The sequence below is a fragment of the Tachypleus tridentatus genome, chromosome 11 (assembly GCF_004210375.1).
Source record: "Tachypleus tridentatus isolate NWPU-2018 chromosome 11, ASM421037v1, whole genome shotgun sequence".
NCBI classification, from domain to species: domain Eukaryota; kingdom Metazoa; phylum Arthropoda; class Merostomata; order Xiphosura; family Limulidae; genus Tachypleus; species Tachypleus tridentatus.
In genome coordinates, this window is record NC_134835.1 from 98045232 (window position 1) to 98062458 (window position 17227).

Below are 17227 nucleotides of genomic sequence, written 5' to 3' on the forward strand. Positions count from 1 at the left end.
GTAAAAGAGTAGCTCTGGAGTTGGCCGTGAGTGGTGATGACTAGCTGCCTTCTCTCAAATCTTACACTGCAAAATTAGGGACTGCTAGCGCAGATAGCCATCGTGTAGCTTTGCACGAAATTCAAAACAAAACGTTTTTGTTTCATAATATTACATACTCTTAGCTAAACCAGTAGTTTAAATTAGCTACAGTAGTCATTGTGCTATATTGGTTATTAACTGTTTTAATAATTTGATTCGATCAAAAGTTATTGATAATATTAGTTTGTCATAAAATATATATATTAATGTCTTTACATAATAAAATCCTTAGTTCTATAAAGAAATGTGAAGATTAAGTCCTTTTATCACGCATTAACTACTCATTTCAAAATGTATCTACTTCATTCATACACATTAAGACATTTATTAATAGCTTGTTTGTTTGTTTTTTGAATTTCGCACAAAGCTACTCGAGGGCTATCTGTGCTAGCCGTTCCTAATTTAGCAGTGTAAGACTAGAGGGAAGGCAGCTAGTCATCACCACCTACCGCCAACTCTTGGGTTACTTTTTTACCAGCGAATAGTGGGATTGACCGTCACATTATAACGCCCCCACGGCTGAAAGGGCGAGCATGTTTGGCGCGACGGGGATGCGAACTCGCGACCCTCAAATTACGAGTCGCACGCCTTAACACGCTTGGCCATGCCGGGCCTTATTAATAGCAACAGGAAATCTGTTAGGAATTTGTTTGAGGAAAGGAATCGAACTTAACAGTTGCATGCAATATATTAGATGTTGATTTTCTCGTGACTAACTTTACTTTAAATATTAATAAACAGAAATCTCAATAATTATATTTAAACTTTGAAAATCAGGCTTTTGTGATTCTTAATAAGCAATAAAACTAACAAAATAAATTTATTTTATATTCTCAAGACGTCTGGTATGGATATTCAAATTTTAATTAAAATAAAGTACAAAACAACATTTCGACCTTCTTAACCTGAAGATGACCTAAGAAAGTCAAAACTTTGTTCTGTACTTTAAGTAAAGTTTTAATGCCCACACCAACAGTCTTGAGAATACATTTTTACTTCAAGCGGGTTTCTCGTCATCATGAAGTTTATTTTGCAATAAGTAAACATGGTAATGGGGAAGGATAATCTTAAACTTTCAAATAATGGATAAACAACATAAATTTAAGACTTGTTGGGTAAAAAAAGACAATATTTAGAGTTTAAAGAGCATTAGTTTAAAGTACTTTTAGTAGAACATGATAACAAAGAACAAATATAAATACTTTCTTCGTAGCTTGATTTTTGTTGGCTTGTGTTTAGTACGGTAGACCTATTATCCAGTTTCTGTTCTGCACCGTCATATTGGAGAAAGCTTGTTCCGAGGAAGGCCAGTAAACCCTGTTTCAGTGAGATTTTTAATGGTGGTTTGCTGTTAAAAAATCTTAAAATATAGTAAATAATGCATAAGAGTGTCAGAAATTAATTTAACTTATATATAAATAGTGTTTGAACATCTTTTTTTTAAAAATACTTATTTATAACCTTCTACATCGAAAACTGAACGTTCTTGAGATCTTCATGTTGATAGTAGTTTGAGTTATATCAACATTTTGATCGTTTTACTCCAGATTTTCACTGTGGTATAATTACGTTTAGTAATGTTTTTTTTTTCTTTAAGAAAGATTTGTTTCTATTACAACGTGCACCCGTTCTTTGTCTCCTTTAGTATATCCATTATTCGTGTGATGTTAAAAGAATGTACCACGGATTTGTTGCTATTTATCTCTTGCGAAATTTCCCTAAACAGTTCTTTACTTCAATGGTTTACAATCATAAAACCTGTAAACACTGAATGTGTTTTATTTGTTTCTCTTTTGTCTCTGGTTTTTTTTCGTTGAGCTTCTTTTATTCAAATGCAATGCTAGACATATTGAATTGTTTTAGTTGATAAAGAAATGCTGTATTCTAAGTGTTTATCAATTTTTAAGTATTGAAAAAAATGCTCCAGAATATGTATTGATATCCTTACTATCAAAGTATGATTTTAAGAGGCATATTGAGCATTCACTGACAACCACATCTGTCACCATGGTGATTGTTTTGTTTGTTTGTTTTTGGAATTTCGCACAAAGCTACTCGAGGGCTATCTGTGCTAGCCATCCCTAATTTTGCAGTGTAAGACTAGAGGGAAGGCAGCTAGTCATCACCACCCACCGCCAACTCTTGGGCTACTCTTTTACCAACGAATAGTGGGATTGACCGTCACATTATACACCCCCACGGCTGGGAGGGCGAGCATGTTTAGCGCGACGCGGGCGCGAACCCGCGACCCTCGGATTACGAGTCCCACGCCTTACGCGCTTGGCCATGCCAGGCCTCACCATGGTGACAAACATTACAATTACTTGATGATAATTACTCTAACAACTGGGCACTAGTTTTAATTTTAAGTAATTCATTAGATTAATATTAATTGCTCCACAGTTATGAAAATAAACTGTAACCTGTTTTATTTATTAGCAGTCTAACTTGGATATGTCAATTAATATTATAAAAAGTGAAATTAATAGAATATCTTTCTTCTTCTCACAGCAGTGTCAAAGTCAACTACACAAGTGTAGTTTATAAGCATTTAGAAAAACTGGTAAGCTTACTTATAATTTCTATGGATTATAACACTTTTAATTTTAATACGAGGTAAGTAAAAAAAAACACATTATATTTAAAAAGATTCTCTATTAAAACTTATGTGTCCTGGAGGAATTAAATTTCACACTGGAACTTGGACATGAAACTTCCTTCATAAAGTTTTGTAAGTGTCGAAATCCTTTCCTTATAAAGTTGATTCGTAGTATTTGTTGATATTTAAATTTTTACAAAGATGATAACATATAGATGTTTAGAAATATGTTGTTGAACTAAGAAACAATTTTAATAAATTACGTAGGTAAGTAAAATAAAACACCCTTTTTTAAGTTTCCATTAAAATCTCAGTTTGATAAAAAATTATAATCAGAAATTGTTATAAAATCAAAGCATATGAAAAAAAAAAAACAGTTCACCATAAATTGTGTTGTAACATTTGAAACATTATCCGGTTTTTTAAACAGGTGATGAATCCAAAGAAAGTGCGTTTCACAAATAATTAAAATAAATTATAAACTTACAGCCTAACCGCTGTTGATTGTTTAAATGTCATTAGTTAATAATAGAGTATCTTTTCTTACATGCTGCGTGGTGTGTAGTTGGCGGACCATGTTTCCAAGAAGTTACGTGAGGTTTGTCTCTCTAATTATAACATATTGTTCATTGAGCCATTTTTATAATTAAACAAGTGAATGGTTTCAGAATATTTATTTCCAGTTATAGTTTTAGGAATATAAGAGATTGTTGGAAGCCAGTTTTATAAAAATATATTTAAAACAGGTATTAAAACACTTCTGGTTTGAATTAATATATTTTATACGTTTATAAAACTGTAATGTGCTTTAAGGTTAGAGTTTTATTGTCTCCTAATACAGTTTTAGTCTCTATGAGTAAACCAAATCCATTAGAGAAATGTTACCTATAGATTGGAGAAACTACATATATGAGAGTGGAAGGGAGAAATAAAACTTCGAAGGCAGATGGAGGGAAAGAAACTCAAATAAATATAAGCACTTCTAAGTTTGAACTCTATATGGCACTGCAGGAGTTCGTCCGTTTTAAAGACAAACTACCATCCGCGTAAGTTTCATCAACCATTTTTAATATTGTCTAAAATTACAGCCCTTTGTTATTAAACTCTAAACATATTACATACTAATTCTTTCATGTACTATTATTATTAATTTCCAGAGAAAATTAATTACAAAAAGAGGTATACCAATTACTTTTGGTAATTTATAAGGATAACAGTTGAATTTACCCAACTACGTATCACCAACCGTTGTTATTAATCTCTAAGAACAAAATACGTTTATGTAATATATTTAATTAATGTCCAAGGGAAGTAATGACAGAAGGTGCTATGAACCATTTTGATTTAATTAAAAAAGACAAGGAAATACCAAAGCACATTTCATCATTACAGTTGTCAGCATTTTTCCATCCTTAAAACAGTTTTAAACTTTTAATCTCTCCGAACTGCATATTACCAGAGTAGATTTCATCAACCACTCGTATAAATATTTTCTAACAAAATTTAAGCAGCTTAACATTCATCAACCATCTTTGTTAATCTAGAAGAATAAAACAACAGCGTAAAAGGTTTTGTAAACCGTCATTCTTAGCAGGTACATACAAATTATCACCAGAATAAGTATGAATGATTAGAGCTTGTCTAAAAGTTAAACCAAACAAATAAACAAATTTGAAAAAAAGAAAACCATGTTTGTTTGTTTTTTATTAATAGAAAACGTATTCTAAACTTCTCTTTGGCCAGAACAGTAGAGAATATACGTCATTGTTGTTTAAACAGTTGTTCGAAACCGGATCTTTCTTTACGAGCTGTGTACCATTATGGTTGATATGGTTATGTTTGTCTTGATTTGTTGTGTGAGCATTATATTCTTAAAGTATATACGGTTGTACGTGACCCTATCTGTCAATGCGTTCGGTACACTGTTAAAGTAGAAGTAATTGTAAAGAGACTTCTCCCTTTACACCATCCTAATATGGCCACAGTAAATAAAACAACAGGATCCTCATACCTCTCTACTTGTAGTAGTGGGCCGCTACAACCAATGTATGTGTATGGACTTTCATCTCTTCGTACATGTGGAATATCTCTGTAGTAGATATAAATGCAAAAATCTTAACTTCGTTATATGGACTGATTACTGTTAATATAGATACAATTGTGAGGATCTATTCGTAAGTGTAAATATAATATTACAGTAACTGTAACGCAAGGATCATTGTGTCCTCGTAGGTGTAAATATAATATTGCAGTAACTGTAACGCAAAGACAATCACTTCTTCGTACGTATAGTATGTCATTACAGTAGTCGTAACTACAAACATCCTAAAAATGTTTGTACTGTTGTAGTCTTAAAGATTCTAAGTAAAGCATGTTACTACACTATACAAGTAACTGTAATATATCTTCGTAGTTTCCTTTTTGCATTTATAAGCTCTGATGAACTAAAATAGAAAATATCAGATGTGTACTAATAACATAATTGACATTGATCCGTGATATATAAGTAGAAAACGCTGCAAAAACGGAAAATAATGATGAGAAACGTCCAAACCTTTTATTTCATAACGCATATGAATGTATTGATATATATATATATATGTGTGTGTGTGTGTAGGATACATTTTAATTTTTATCTTGGATCATCAGAACTTTTAATATTTATAATGTTATTTTGAGTCTGTAACTTATTTTAATTTATAACTAATCTATTTATCCACACAGGGAGAATAAACATCTCGTTATATCCAATTATTACACATGGTTCACAGACGACATCAACTTATGGCTTACTATTGCTAAGCTGAAAGCCAAAGAAAGAGTGAAGAAGGCACTGGAACTAGATAAGGTGAAGATCAGTTACTTAGGCGCGTTCTTTGCTGTCAGAAGAAATCTCAGTGGAGCATTATTTAATATAGACTTTTCTGGCTTCGTTTATTTTCAACTGATAAAAGCAACAGTTCTAGCTATTAACAATAGGTTTTCGATTTTCTCATCCATTATTGATTTCGTTTTTTCGTAGAATCTTTTAACAAAGTTAAAAACAAACGAACTGTCTCTTCTTCTACCATAATATACATATGTATATTGTTAAAACTTTTACTTAGCACTGCTGATTCACAAACATGAGATCATTGTACACGACAATACAAAAATAATTTACTTTAATTAGACCATATAATAATATAACACTTAAACTACAAATAAAATGTGTAACATTTTTTTTTTCACAATACAGCTCAGTGTTATTGAATTTTTATAAGTGCAACTTAGATTTTTTGTTACAATATCTCAGCGTTATTTTGAGGAAACAATTTTTTCATTTGACTGACAAAAATATCTATTTCTTTATTGAAGAACAGTTACTTAGTTTCAATACTTTCTGAAAGGTTGTGACTGAGATTGGACTCTATTTACTATCGTAGTTATATTTGCAGAGTTTCGGATCCCACATTACTTTCTTTAGAAATACGATTTTTAAATAAATATTATAAGTATGGCAACGCCAAAAAAAAAACTTTATTTACGGACGTTTCGGAATTGCTTTAAATTCTATCATCTTAGTTAAAACTCAGAATATTAATTCACAGTATTCTAACTACAAAAACAAACTTAGCTATTAAAAGAATAGTGTCTTTTTATACAAACAGAATTTCAGAAATAACAGATTTAAACAGTAACTCTACAACGGAATTATTATAAAACGTTCGGCATACATATGTTTTATAATATTGTTATGAAAGAAATATTTAAATATAATTATAAATGCTGCATTTAAAAAAAAACAATAATAATAATGTTAATAAAATCAAATCAAATACATGCACATGGACACATGGGAATTTCAGTTAGAAGTGGATATAAACTAACTAATCCATCTGGGTCTTGCATTCATTATACAGTGAGAATAAGAACCGCTTCATTCTCGACTCTGGAACCACAGATTAGAAACTCTATTTAACAAAAGCCTTTCCATTTTCAATTATCACCCAATACTAACTAATAATAACAACTTTCTGTTGTCATTAATTTAATCAACTCGAAATTCACAGTGTTTTTATTTGTTTATTATTGTTGTATAAAACATGCTTGAATGAGTGTTGTTCCCAAGACGTAAAAATAAGAATTGGATAAAAGATTATAAAGAAGAATCTGACACGTCTAAATGGAAACTTTTTCTGTTTTGAATTTGTGTACTGTTTCAAATAGATACCCTTCGTCAGGCAGTAAAGACTGAGTTAATACCTAAACATAATTTTATTCATCACCAGAATGTACATGAATTCAGAAAATAACGTTTGCTATTAATTGAAAAACACTGGTGTTCTTCAGATATTCATTTTGAATGGAACCAAAACTTGGCCACAGACAAAATTCAGCAAAAGAATTAAAAAATATCTCTCTACTTAAAGCTTACAAACAGATTACTAGTGAACATCAAAACATCTCAGAATAAATCTGTTACTTTATTATTAATGTTATCTGTGATTTTATCTGGTGTTCGGAACACTATACATTAAGAGTGTTTCACTATGCAGTATTCTAATCAGTTAATTTTCCACATATTCTTTACAAGTTCTAAATTATTACAGATATATATGTTTTGTGAACTTTTTTAAATCTTTGACATCAGATAGGTAATGAACAGTGTTACCAGACTGACATCAGATAGGTAATGAACAGTGTTACCAGACTGACATCAGATAGGTAATGAACAGTGTTACCAGACTGACATCAGATAGGTAATGAACAGTGTTACCAGACTGACATCAGATAGGTAATGAACAGTGTTACCAGACTGACATCAGATAGGTTATCCACAGTGTTACCAGACTGACATCAGATAGGTAATGAACAGTGTTACCAGACTGACATCAGATAGGTTATCCACAGTATTACCAAGACTAGTGAGATCATTATTACCATCCCGCCATCGTAAAATTTCCACATTTGAACAAACTTTCCTATGCTCAAAAAGCGCATGCTATTTGAACAAAAAGGAAATGGTTACAAATCACTTTGAGCGACTTAACTCGTCGTGGAAAACAAAGATTGTATCTGGTGAGAGAATCCGCTCCAACCTAAAATTTTGGATTTCAGGAATGCAGTTGGTGCAATTCTATGTGTTTTGATGGTTAAATTTCCTTATTACTTTATGGTAAAACACCATAAAGGGAAAGCAGCTAGTCATCACCACTCACCGCCAACTCTTGGGCTACTCTTTTACCAACAAATAGTGGGATTGACCGTCACATTATAACGCCCCCACGGCTGAAAGAGCGAGCATGTTTGGCGCAACCGGGATGCGAACCCGCGACCCTCAGATTACGAGTCGCACGCCTAAACACGCTTGGCCCTGCCGGGCCCGTTTTAAGTAATCTAGGTCATTACTTTTCATTGTTCAAGTGTTGATATATTTTTTGATGTGTGTGTAAAATTAATTATAACCAGAGAATAATATAAGCTGTTTTGATGTTGTTACACCGTTCATAAAAGTAACAATTTTTTGTAATAAATTAGTGAAATATTTTGATTTTAGTAAATAAATCACTAAAAATGATTTAAAGTGGTAAGGTGAAATCTGCCAGCACATGAGGAGCTTAACAGCCAAACACCAGAAGCGTTAAGTCTCCAAATGACATACAGAGGTATTAAAGAAATCTTTATAATCACCTTGTTAGATGTTGTGCAGCAAGATGAGTAAAATATTATGCTTGTAGCTTATTTCAAAGTATTCATGTCTGTTTATCATACTGCTGACTATCGTGATAGTTCGACCTTCCCTACCGAATCACATGTGAAATTGTTCGTATCTCACTTGGAAGCTAAACATAATAAGGTGATACTACTAGAAGCATTAAAGGTTGGCAATTGTTCATTAATGATACTTTATTGGTACATACTGTATTTACTTCTAACTAGTATGGAAACTTGAGGATACTGTGTTTAACTTTAAAAATTTAGCAATTAACAAACGAAAACTAGTCTCGAAAAGATATGTCCAACATTTTAATATTCAACAAATTGAAGTGTAAAGTCATCCCGTGACTCCCGAGAGACGTCTTAAAACAACAGTCATAGTATACAAGTGAATTTATTACTATGTATTCATCATAAAAGAAACGAGAGAATTTTACAAATTTGTAAAATTTCTCACGATTTGTGTACATTTAACACAAAAATGTACCATAGGACTTTTATCGATTATAAAACTTACCACCGTCTGGCAACACCATGAATGTATAGATTTTATGTGTAATTACACTGTAACATACAGGTCAAAGTTTAGATTTACAAGTTCCAAGAGGTATAAGTTTCACGTATTTTGTCAAGATTTTCTAAAGAAATGTCATACTAATAGAGTATTTACAATGTTGTTAAGAGTTTAATATACTGTTGAAGGATATTCACTTATTTTTCTTTTAATTTTCTATTTTTCTTGTCAACGCTCAAAATGCTCTGCACTTAACAAGAAGGTAAGAACTATCAACAATAGTTTTCCAATTCGTGTGTTTACTGACATCAAATAAGTTGGTAAAGAGATTCTAGAGATAGCTGACTAAATTAAATTAAATTGCAACTGAAAAATTAATATTTTGGTTTAGAGTTAAAATAACACTAAATATTCTATATCATTAAAATAATATCAGATTTGTTTTGTTTCCCTTGTTATCGCATTATTACGTGTAGATTATTTATTGAACTCTGAATACTACAAAACTAACACTTCTTGTTCTAGTGCCATTTTGGAATTCATCAGTAAATAATTTCGTAATTACCATGCTTGATAAGTTTACAGTTTTAACAGTTTAACAAATGGTATTTAATCTCGTGAGAGTAAAGTTCAAAGTTATGATGTTACTATACCTAAACACACCAAAACGATCACGATCTCAAAATTACTAAACACGCGTTAGAGCAGAAATTCGCGGCTGTAACGAGGTTAACTTTAGAAATGTTGAAACTTTGAGATTATCAGGCTACGTAATTTTCATGTGGATAAAAATAACAGTGAAGAAATTCGTGGTCATGACAAGATAAAGCTCATAGAAACAAAAACAAGGTTGTGCGCTTTCCTGCATACCACATATATATATTTGTTTCTGTTCATATGTTTATTTACTCTTAGTTTAATCCTTTCCGTAGCGACTGAGCTGCTACGTGCGAATACAATTTCCTGCGACTCTCGAGTAAAATCCATTAAAAGACAACCGAAGTGTTACTTTTTCAAACCTTTGAAAAATAAATCCTCTCGGAGCTCCTCCTGAGATAGTAAATGTTGCAGCACTCTCTTGAGTAAAATCCACTAACAGTTTAGCTAGTTATTATACGCTATTTTAAAGTTTTCAGGTTCGAATTTTTCTCTGGGATTAATAATTCTGTATAATGATTAACAACTAAGATACATCAAAAACGAATCTGCTTTTAATAGGCTTAATGTATACAATATCTGACGTCATTTCTACTCATAATTTTTCCGTAGTCGAGTGAAGTTTTTTGTATAACCCAATCAACTGTGTAGAAAACTCTCAAAAACATCAAATGCGATGAAAAACTTCCGATTGACAATTTAATATCAGTTTTTTAGAACTCACTCTTGTAATTTTATGTGGTAATATACTGCTATATAGAACACAGCTTCAGTAGTAGGTACTTGTTATCATATTACAAGTGAAAAATAAACAGATATTTAACTGTTCTGAAACAATAGTATTTGGTCTATTACATTTTTAAACATTAGTAACTAAGAAACTAGATTAACAATGTGGTGTTTAAAAATGAAATAGGTCTGATACTAATGCATTGCGACAATTAAATATACATTTGCACAAAAACAAACTGCTTTAACCTTCTAACATGTCAACTTTAAATTATTATGTATCCCATCGTGATCTTTTAGCTTAAACTTTTGTTTGTTATGTTAACAAATACATAATTTAATTTGACTTTTATTTTGTTATACATTACTAAATATAAATACCATTTAACCAGGGTTTGAGGCAAATAAAGTGCAATCAATGAGATTATAAGTAAAATTATTGATGTAAACAACTTATTAAAAACACCTGCGAGAAACATTTTTATTGAATGTATGTAAAATAGAAGTAGGACAGATATTCCTTGTAACCCAGTGTTAAGACCTGTATGATAGTAGAAAGACTTCTTTATTGATGGTACTGTTCTTCATTGAGTATTAGGAAATGTATTTAAAATATAATCATACAACTTACCAGTTGTTTGTATTTTTGCTATTGTTTGTTTATGAGTAAGCACAAAAATACACAATAAGCTGTCTGGGCTGTTCGTATCATGGGTATTAAAATCCGGATTTTAGCGTTATAAACTTTAAGTGTGTTACACTTGGGGAATTTTTTCTATTGTTTCTAAGGAGAGAGTAAATCATGATTATATTTAAGATATTTTTAAATAATCGTCGTGTTTGTTGTGCTAATAAACATTTCATTTATTAGATTTAAACATATTATATAAAATGTCGAACTTATTTTATTTTACTCAGATTCAAAGTGTGGATTCTTCAGTGAAGTACAACAGTACTTCTTCTGTGGACGTTGTCGCGTGCTTTGCTCAGGTAAAGTTATCTGATAGCGTCCTAAAGCTCACCGTTGTATATTTAACTTTCACACTAAGATAGATAGATATTTTTGGCGATGTTTGCTTTGCATATTAAGATTTCTCAAAATCGTTTAGACAGTGTTTTGATCTGCACTCTCGAGCTTCATGAGCCCCCCGCTAGAACAGCGGTATGTCTCCGAATTTACAACTCTACAATCAGGGGTTCGATTCCCCTCGGTGGGCTCAACAGATAGCCCAATGTGGCTTTGCTAAAAGGAAACACACACACACTCGAGCTTCATGAACTTTTACTTACAAATATTTTGGTCTGCAATTAATTGTCTGCTTATTTTTTTATTAAATGGGTAAAATAAAATATTATTTACTAATATTTAGTTAAAATTACATATTTAGGCTTAAGTAGTATTTAATGTAAAGAAAAATTATCGTGATAGCCTTTACATCATGGATTCATATTTATCATTTAAATTTCCCTTTTTCTCACAAAGAAAAGAAATAAGTGAAGATTTTGAATCTTATGGTTTTTTTCATATGTTTAAAAATGTAATTAGTCATGTGCTTAAAACTGTGAAGCTTAACTACATAATAAAACACAAAGTCTCATTGTTGTTTTATTTGAAAAATATTTTTATATTTATATAATGACAGTGTGGTATAACTGCACTATTATTATCATTGTTACATATTATGATAAACTTAGTTACTTTAGTGTAAAATACCAAGGAATTTTGTCAATAAATATATGACAGAAACTTTGATTGCTCAAGGCATCACTCTCCATTAAATATTACTGCGCTTCCTGACGTGGAAAACATTAACGTAATTTTGCCAGGTTTCATTTGTAAATGTAAACTTTTCTAATCTATATTTACAAAATCCTCCATCTGCTCGGCATAGCTTAGAAACTTATACGTATTTTCTAAACTATATTTAGACATGACTGACCCTTCCATTACAAAAATAAAAACGTGAGCAAAGTTATTAAATTATTGGTATTATTTCTATAGTGACTTAACCTGCTTAGAGATATTGTAAGTACTATGGCAGAAAGGCTTTGGACGATGAGTATTCGAGCTGAATAATCATTGTAATAGTAAACAAGCTGGAATTAAAACGGTCTTTATTGCTCAGATAATAGTAAGAAAAACAAACTTTTTTATTTTAGTCAAACTATTAGTACATTTTTAGTTGTAATCAATAAATCAATTTACATTGCCTCCGTTTATTTTTGCCATAAATAAACATTCCAGGTATTTCAACAGTCTTGTAATTAAACTTTGTTAATAGCATTTGGAGCAATTTTAATAAGTAAATAGTTATATTTGTAAAAAGAAGCAAAAATAAAACTTTTTGGAATTCCAAGAAACTGGTTGTTGTACGTAAACAAAGCTTGGTTGAATTATCTATAAACGTTTACATCAACTTCTCTGGTCTTAATTTTCAGATCAAAGAGTTTTGGTTTCAGCTCTCCTGGCCAGATGTTTTCTCTTCTTATCCGTTTATCATAAAAATCCTCGAGGTAAGTTTAGATGAATTATTTATAGTTTAAATATCTTTCATGTTACCTTTTAATTCAAACAAAGTATTTCACTATGTCGTCTCTTGGTCAAGCATGGACAAGGGTTGCCGGAGTACAATATTTCGAAAAAGGGAAAAAGAATGCAAAATTTATGATGTAATTGTAAGTAAGTAGAAAACTTTACACTTCAGCAAAACGTTGGTCTAGATTTAATACAAACTGTATTACAACATTGGAGTATTCTGCATTAAGCTGCTTAACCTAATAAATGTGGAATTAAAATAAAACTTCATTAAAGCATTTGAAAGTTCTATACAAGGCCTAATTATTTTTAAGAAACATAGGCGAAAGATTTTGGAAGAACTGCGCTAGCTGTAAATAACCTCAGAAGTATTTAAGAATTATAAAATAAGTTGAAAATAGATCAGGAACTACGCTTCTAAAATAATTGCTGGAAACACTATAAGAGTTGAGTCTATACATGATAAATGATAAATGTTGTTTCAAACGATGTTCGCTATTATCAGCACAGCCACAGATAGAGACCGTCAACCAAATGGATCTATACATGGATTTAGGTGTAGTTTTTTAAATATACACATACCTTTATATTCTTTCTGCCCAAAAGCTAAGCAACATCAAACGTTCATTCGAAATGAAAAAGTGTAAAGGTTTGTTTCTCAAGATATTGTTCAAAATTTCTTAAATTCAGTCATGAATATTTGCTTCAACCATCAGACTGCTTTTCACGCCCTATATATAGCAAGTTAACAAGAAAGAAGAATCAATGCAAAAACAAGGGCTTCAAAATTTAGAAAGAAAATTCGAAAGGCCTAATAAAACTAAAAGACAACAACTTAAATTTTACTATATAAATATGTACATGTGTGTAACATAAGTCAATCATTAATTTTCAGTACATGCTGTTTCCGAAACTGCAAAGTTGTATATATACATATTTACAGATAGGCGTTTCATGCATCACAACTAATAGATTTTCTCGTACATTTAAGTTTGAAGTTACCTTCCTTTACATTTAATAATATTATATTTATTGTTAAAATACAACTGTTTATCTCGTGGATCAGCACGTATTTGTTTTGTGCCAACACTTCATACAAATCATCTTTTTGGCTCAAATATTGAAAATTAACAAATTATTTTTAGATAAGTTAGAAAAACAAACATTTGATATATATAAACCATAAAAAATATCAATTTAAGCAATTCTTACCTTTTCAATATTCAAATCGTAAATCACATATGCAACTAATTTTTAAGCCTAAAGATAAAAAGTTCAAACACTATTGTTGTCCATTAATATAAATGATAATAATGCCATTATACAAATTACTTTATGTCATACGAAATATATAAAATTTGTTGTCATTTCGTTTTTAATGAGCTAAAATATTTTTGTTGAAACGAACTAATTATTCAATAATTAAACATAGTTTCCTTGTTTTTTAACTACGAGAATTCCAGTGAGTTATTGTTTTGTGGTTAAAAAATATTACTTACTTAATTATGCAGGTAATTTGTAGTGGAGCAACATTTTACGCTAATCTATGCTACCAGAATATGGGAGATTCCGGACGCTACGATGAAGACATCAGAGAACAGGTACTTGTTTAAGTATGTGTTATTTCTAATAGAACGTTTATACGGTTATATCATTAACAAGATGATAATCTGTTGTTCAATTAAGTTTTAATATGTATACTACGTTTTCCACACCTATATCATAGTGCAATATATAAACAAATTACGTCTTTTTAGTTTGGGATGTTTTGTAACATTTTAAATTTTATTTCATCAAAAATGTAACTTAAAAACCCATAAATAAATGGGATATACATTTTTTGTTACTCAGGAAATTTATCCAGAAAGTAGTTGAAAGGATATATGAATATATTGAACAGAATCAATTAATAACACCATTATAAAAATAATAATGTAACCTCACCATGTTGATAAGAGAGTAGATTTAGTTTTCATCAAAGTTAAAGATTATAACGGCACGAACGTTTTATTACATCTTTAATGAGGCCGCAAGACGTTGTATTGATTTACTTCAGGAAGTCATAAGTAATGTTAGGTTAAAGAACTTTTGTAAATGAATCATACGAACAAATCACCACATTATTATGTTTAAGAGTGTTTGATTCTTTTTGACTTACCTTAAATTCGCTAGTACTGCAATAATACATCTCTGGGTTACCTCTGTAGCAAAACTTCTTAGACTGTTCTTAAGCTATGATATTTTATTATGAAATGAAGTTATTTTTTATTAATAACTAATTACACAAAATATAATGAATAATTTTATGGAAGTAATTAATGTTATTTCATTACATAAACAAACTATTCCGATGTTAGTGAAAAAGTCTTAAAGGTCTTTTTTTTTTAATTTTGTGGTTTTTAAATTTCGTTTCGTAAAACCAGTAGAACCAATAAACCCAACTGGATTGCTTTAAACAGTCATACGTCAACGTACTTTTAACTATAAAATTTGGGTTTGGTTCTACACGGTAGACACAGCAGATAACAAAAATGTAGCAAATGTAAAGGAATAAAGTATTTGTATTGTATTCATCATTCCATTCCTCTGGTGAAAGAATAATAGAGGAGTTATAGTTTTATTTTAATCATCTAGGGTTACACCATGTTTTTTCTACCGGTAAAATTTCGACTTTTTTGATAAATCTTTTCATCTTCCGAGTGTTTAAAAGTAAGCATATAAATTTGATCGTTGTATTTTTTTCCAAGACGAAGTCTCTGTTTGTTTCTTTATTTGCAGTACATATTGTAAAATACTGTCTTGTTTACGATGTTGCCTAGGCATCTTACTTTTATTTGATAAAAGATGTCACTTTTCTCATAGTTTTGTTGCTGTTTATATTCTAGACATCGTTAAATCTTCTGCCATTTCAACGTTGGGTTTTATGTTGAATTCTAAAAAATTCTAAAGTTCAATTGACTCCCCTTTATGTGACGAAATAAAACTAATATTTCTGTACTTTTAATTTTAATTAAATTTTGTGTTTGTTTTTTCTTTAGAAAAAGATTGGTTACAGGAGTTTTGAAAAGTGTGTCACTGTTCGTCATGTTGAAACACAATTTGCATCACGTATTTTCTCAATCAATTTAGAACTTTGTCATATTTTAAACAGCTATCCGTTTGTTGCATGTTGTTTGAATAATTTTCTACCTGTAAGCTTCGGTAAAAGTAAGAATAATTTTAATTAATATGTATTACTCGGCTGTAACGCTAGGATTGTTTAAATGATCGTCATGTATTTTATTGATTGATTTCATACAAATTCGGTAACTCGTACAATTTGTAATAAGTGATAGTAATGTGTTCTTTTAACATCTGTATAAAGGATAACATACTCGACTCCTTGCGTTTAAAACAAGTTGAAAACATTACAGAAATTAAATAAAATCGTTTAACATGTACTGTTGAAGGTTAACTTAACAAAAACATAAATAAAGGTAAAGAAAGAAGTTTTATAATGTATCGTTATTTACTCAAAACGATTTTTGTATAAGACACTTGAGTGACGTTTATTTTTATGCATTTCACTTTTATTCACAGCTTTGTATCGCAATCAACAACATACAACACGTTAGAAAAGCTCTTAAACCATTGTTTGAAGATCTTGAAATAGAACAAATCTTGATCATGATAGCACAAAGAGAAGGAGACAAAACGGTCAGTCAGTGCCGCACTGCTGCGAACAACCTGCTTCACAATGCTGAGGAAGACGTCTTCGCTAAGATACAAAACATCGCTAATGTTGTTGCTGAGAAGGTATTTATCTCACTAATCTTCAACCGCTAATAAATTGACCGATCAACTTGAATTCCTCAAAGTTAGAAGGAATTTGAAAATAACAGTACGTTGCATCGTACCCCCTATAATAATTTCTACATCAGAAAATGGTTTGAATTATGTAGACAATATTTTGCGCATTTATTTGCCATTCATTGCATAATAATGTTTGACCATACAATTATTATTGTAATAATATATTTATTATCATGTTCTTCCCAAGTAAACCGTATAAAATATTTCGTACAAACTTCTAACATATACTGTTTTATATTCAAATATTTCGACTAATTGGTTTTCGTTATCTCCTTATGTTTCCATGCGTATTGTTTTCTGTTAAATTTTTCAATAATTTCCCTATAAGACTAACATACAGGCCGCCGACAGGAAAAAGGACAAATGAGACCCAGACGAATGAACCCAATTATGTCGTAAAACCCCCCAAAACTGTTATGCTATATCTTCATTGAGTCGAAAAAAAACATAGCTTTTGGTTTTTCATTGCGTATATGTACTTGCTTCATTAAGAATGATCGGAATAATAATTCGAGTAATAATTAATGTATATTTGTTACTTTATAAGTGTAATAGATAT

General features: G+C 30.6%; 1 protein-coding gene across 2 annotated transcripts in view; it reads left to right on the forward strand.

Moving 5' to 3' along the window:
• Window positions 1-17227, forward strand: part of LOC143232870 (BAI1-associated protein 3-like) — a 181077-nt gene that overhangs the window by 136493 nt on the left and 27357 nt on the right. The window contains exons 17-24 of one of the 2 annotated variants that reach the window (XM_076468859.1): window positions 2593-2644; window positions 3246-3278; window positions 3572-3726; window positions 5405-5528; window positions 11199-11270; window positions 12720-12794; window positions 14328-14417; window positions 16396-16611. In XM_076468859.1, the coding sequence (XP_076324974.1) occupies window positions 2593-2644; window positions 3246-3278; window positions 3572-3726; window positions 5405-5528; window positions 11199-11270; window positions 12720-12794; window positions 14328-14417; window positions 16396-16611 (817 nt within the window). The remainder of the gene's footprint in view (window positions 1-2592; window positions 2645-3245; window positions 3279-3571; window positions 3727-5404; window positions 5529-11198; window positions 11271-12719; window positions 12795-14327; window positions 14418-16395; window positions 16612-17227) is intronic. The other variant, XM_076468860.1, reaches the window with a different exon arrangement.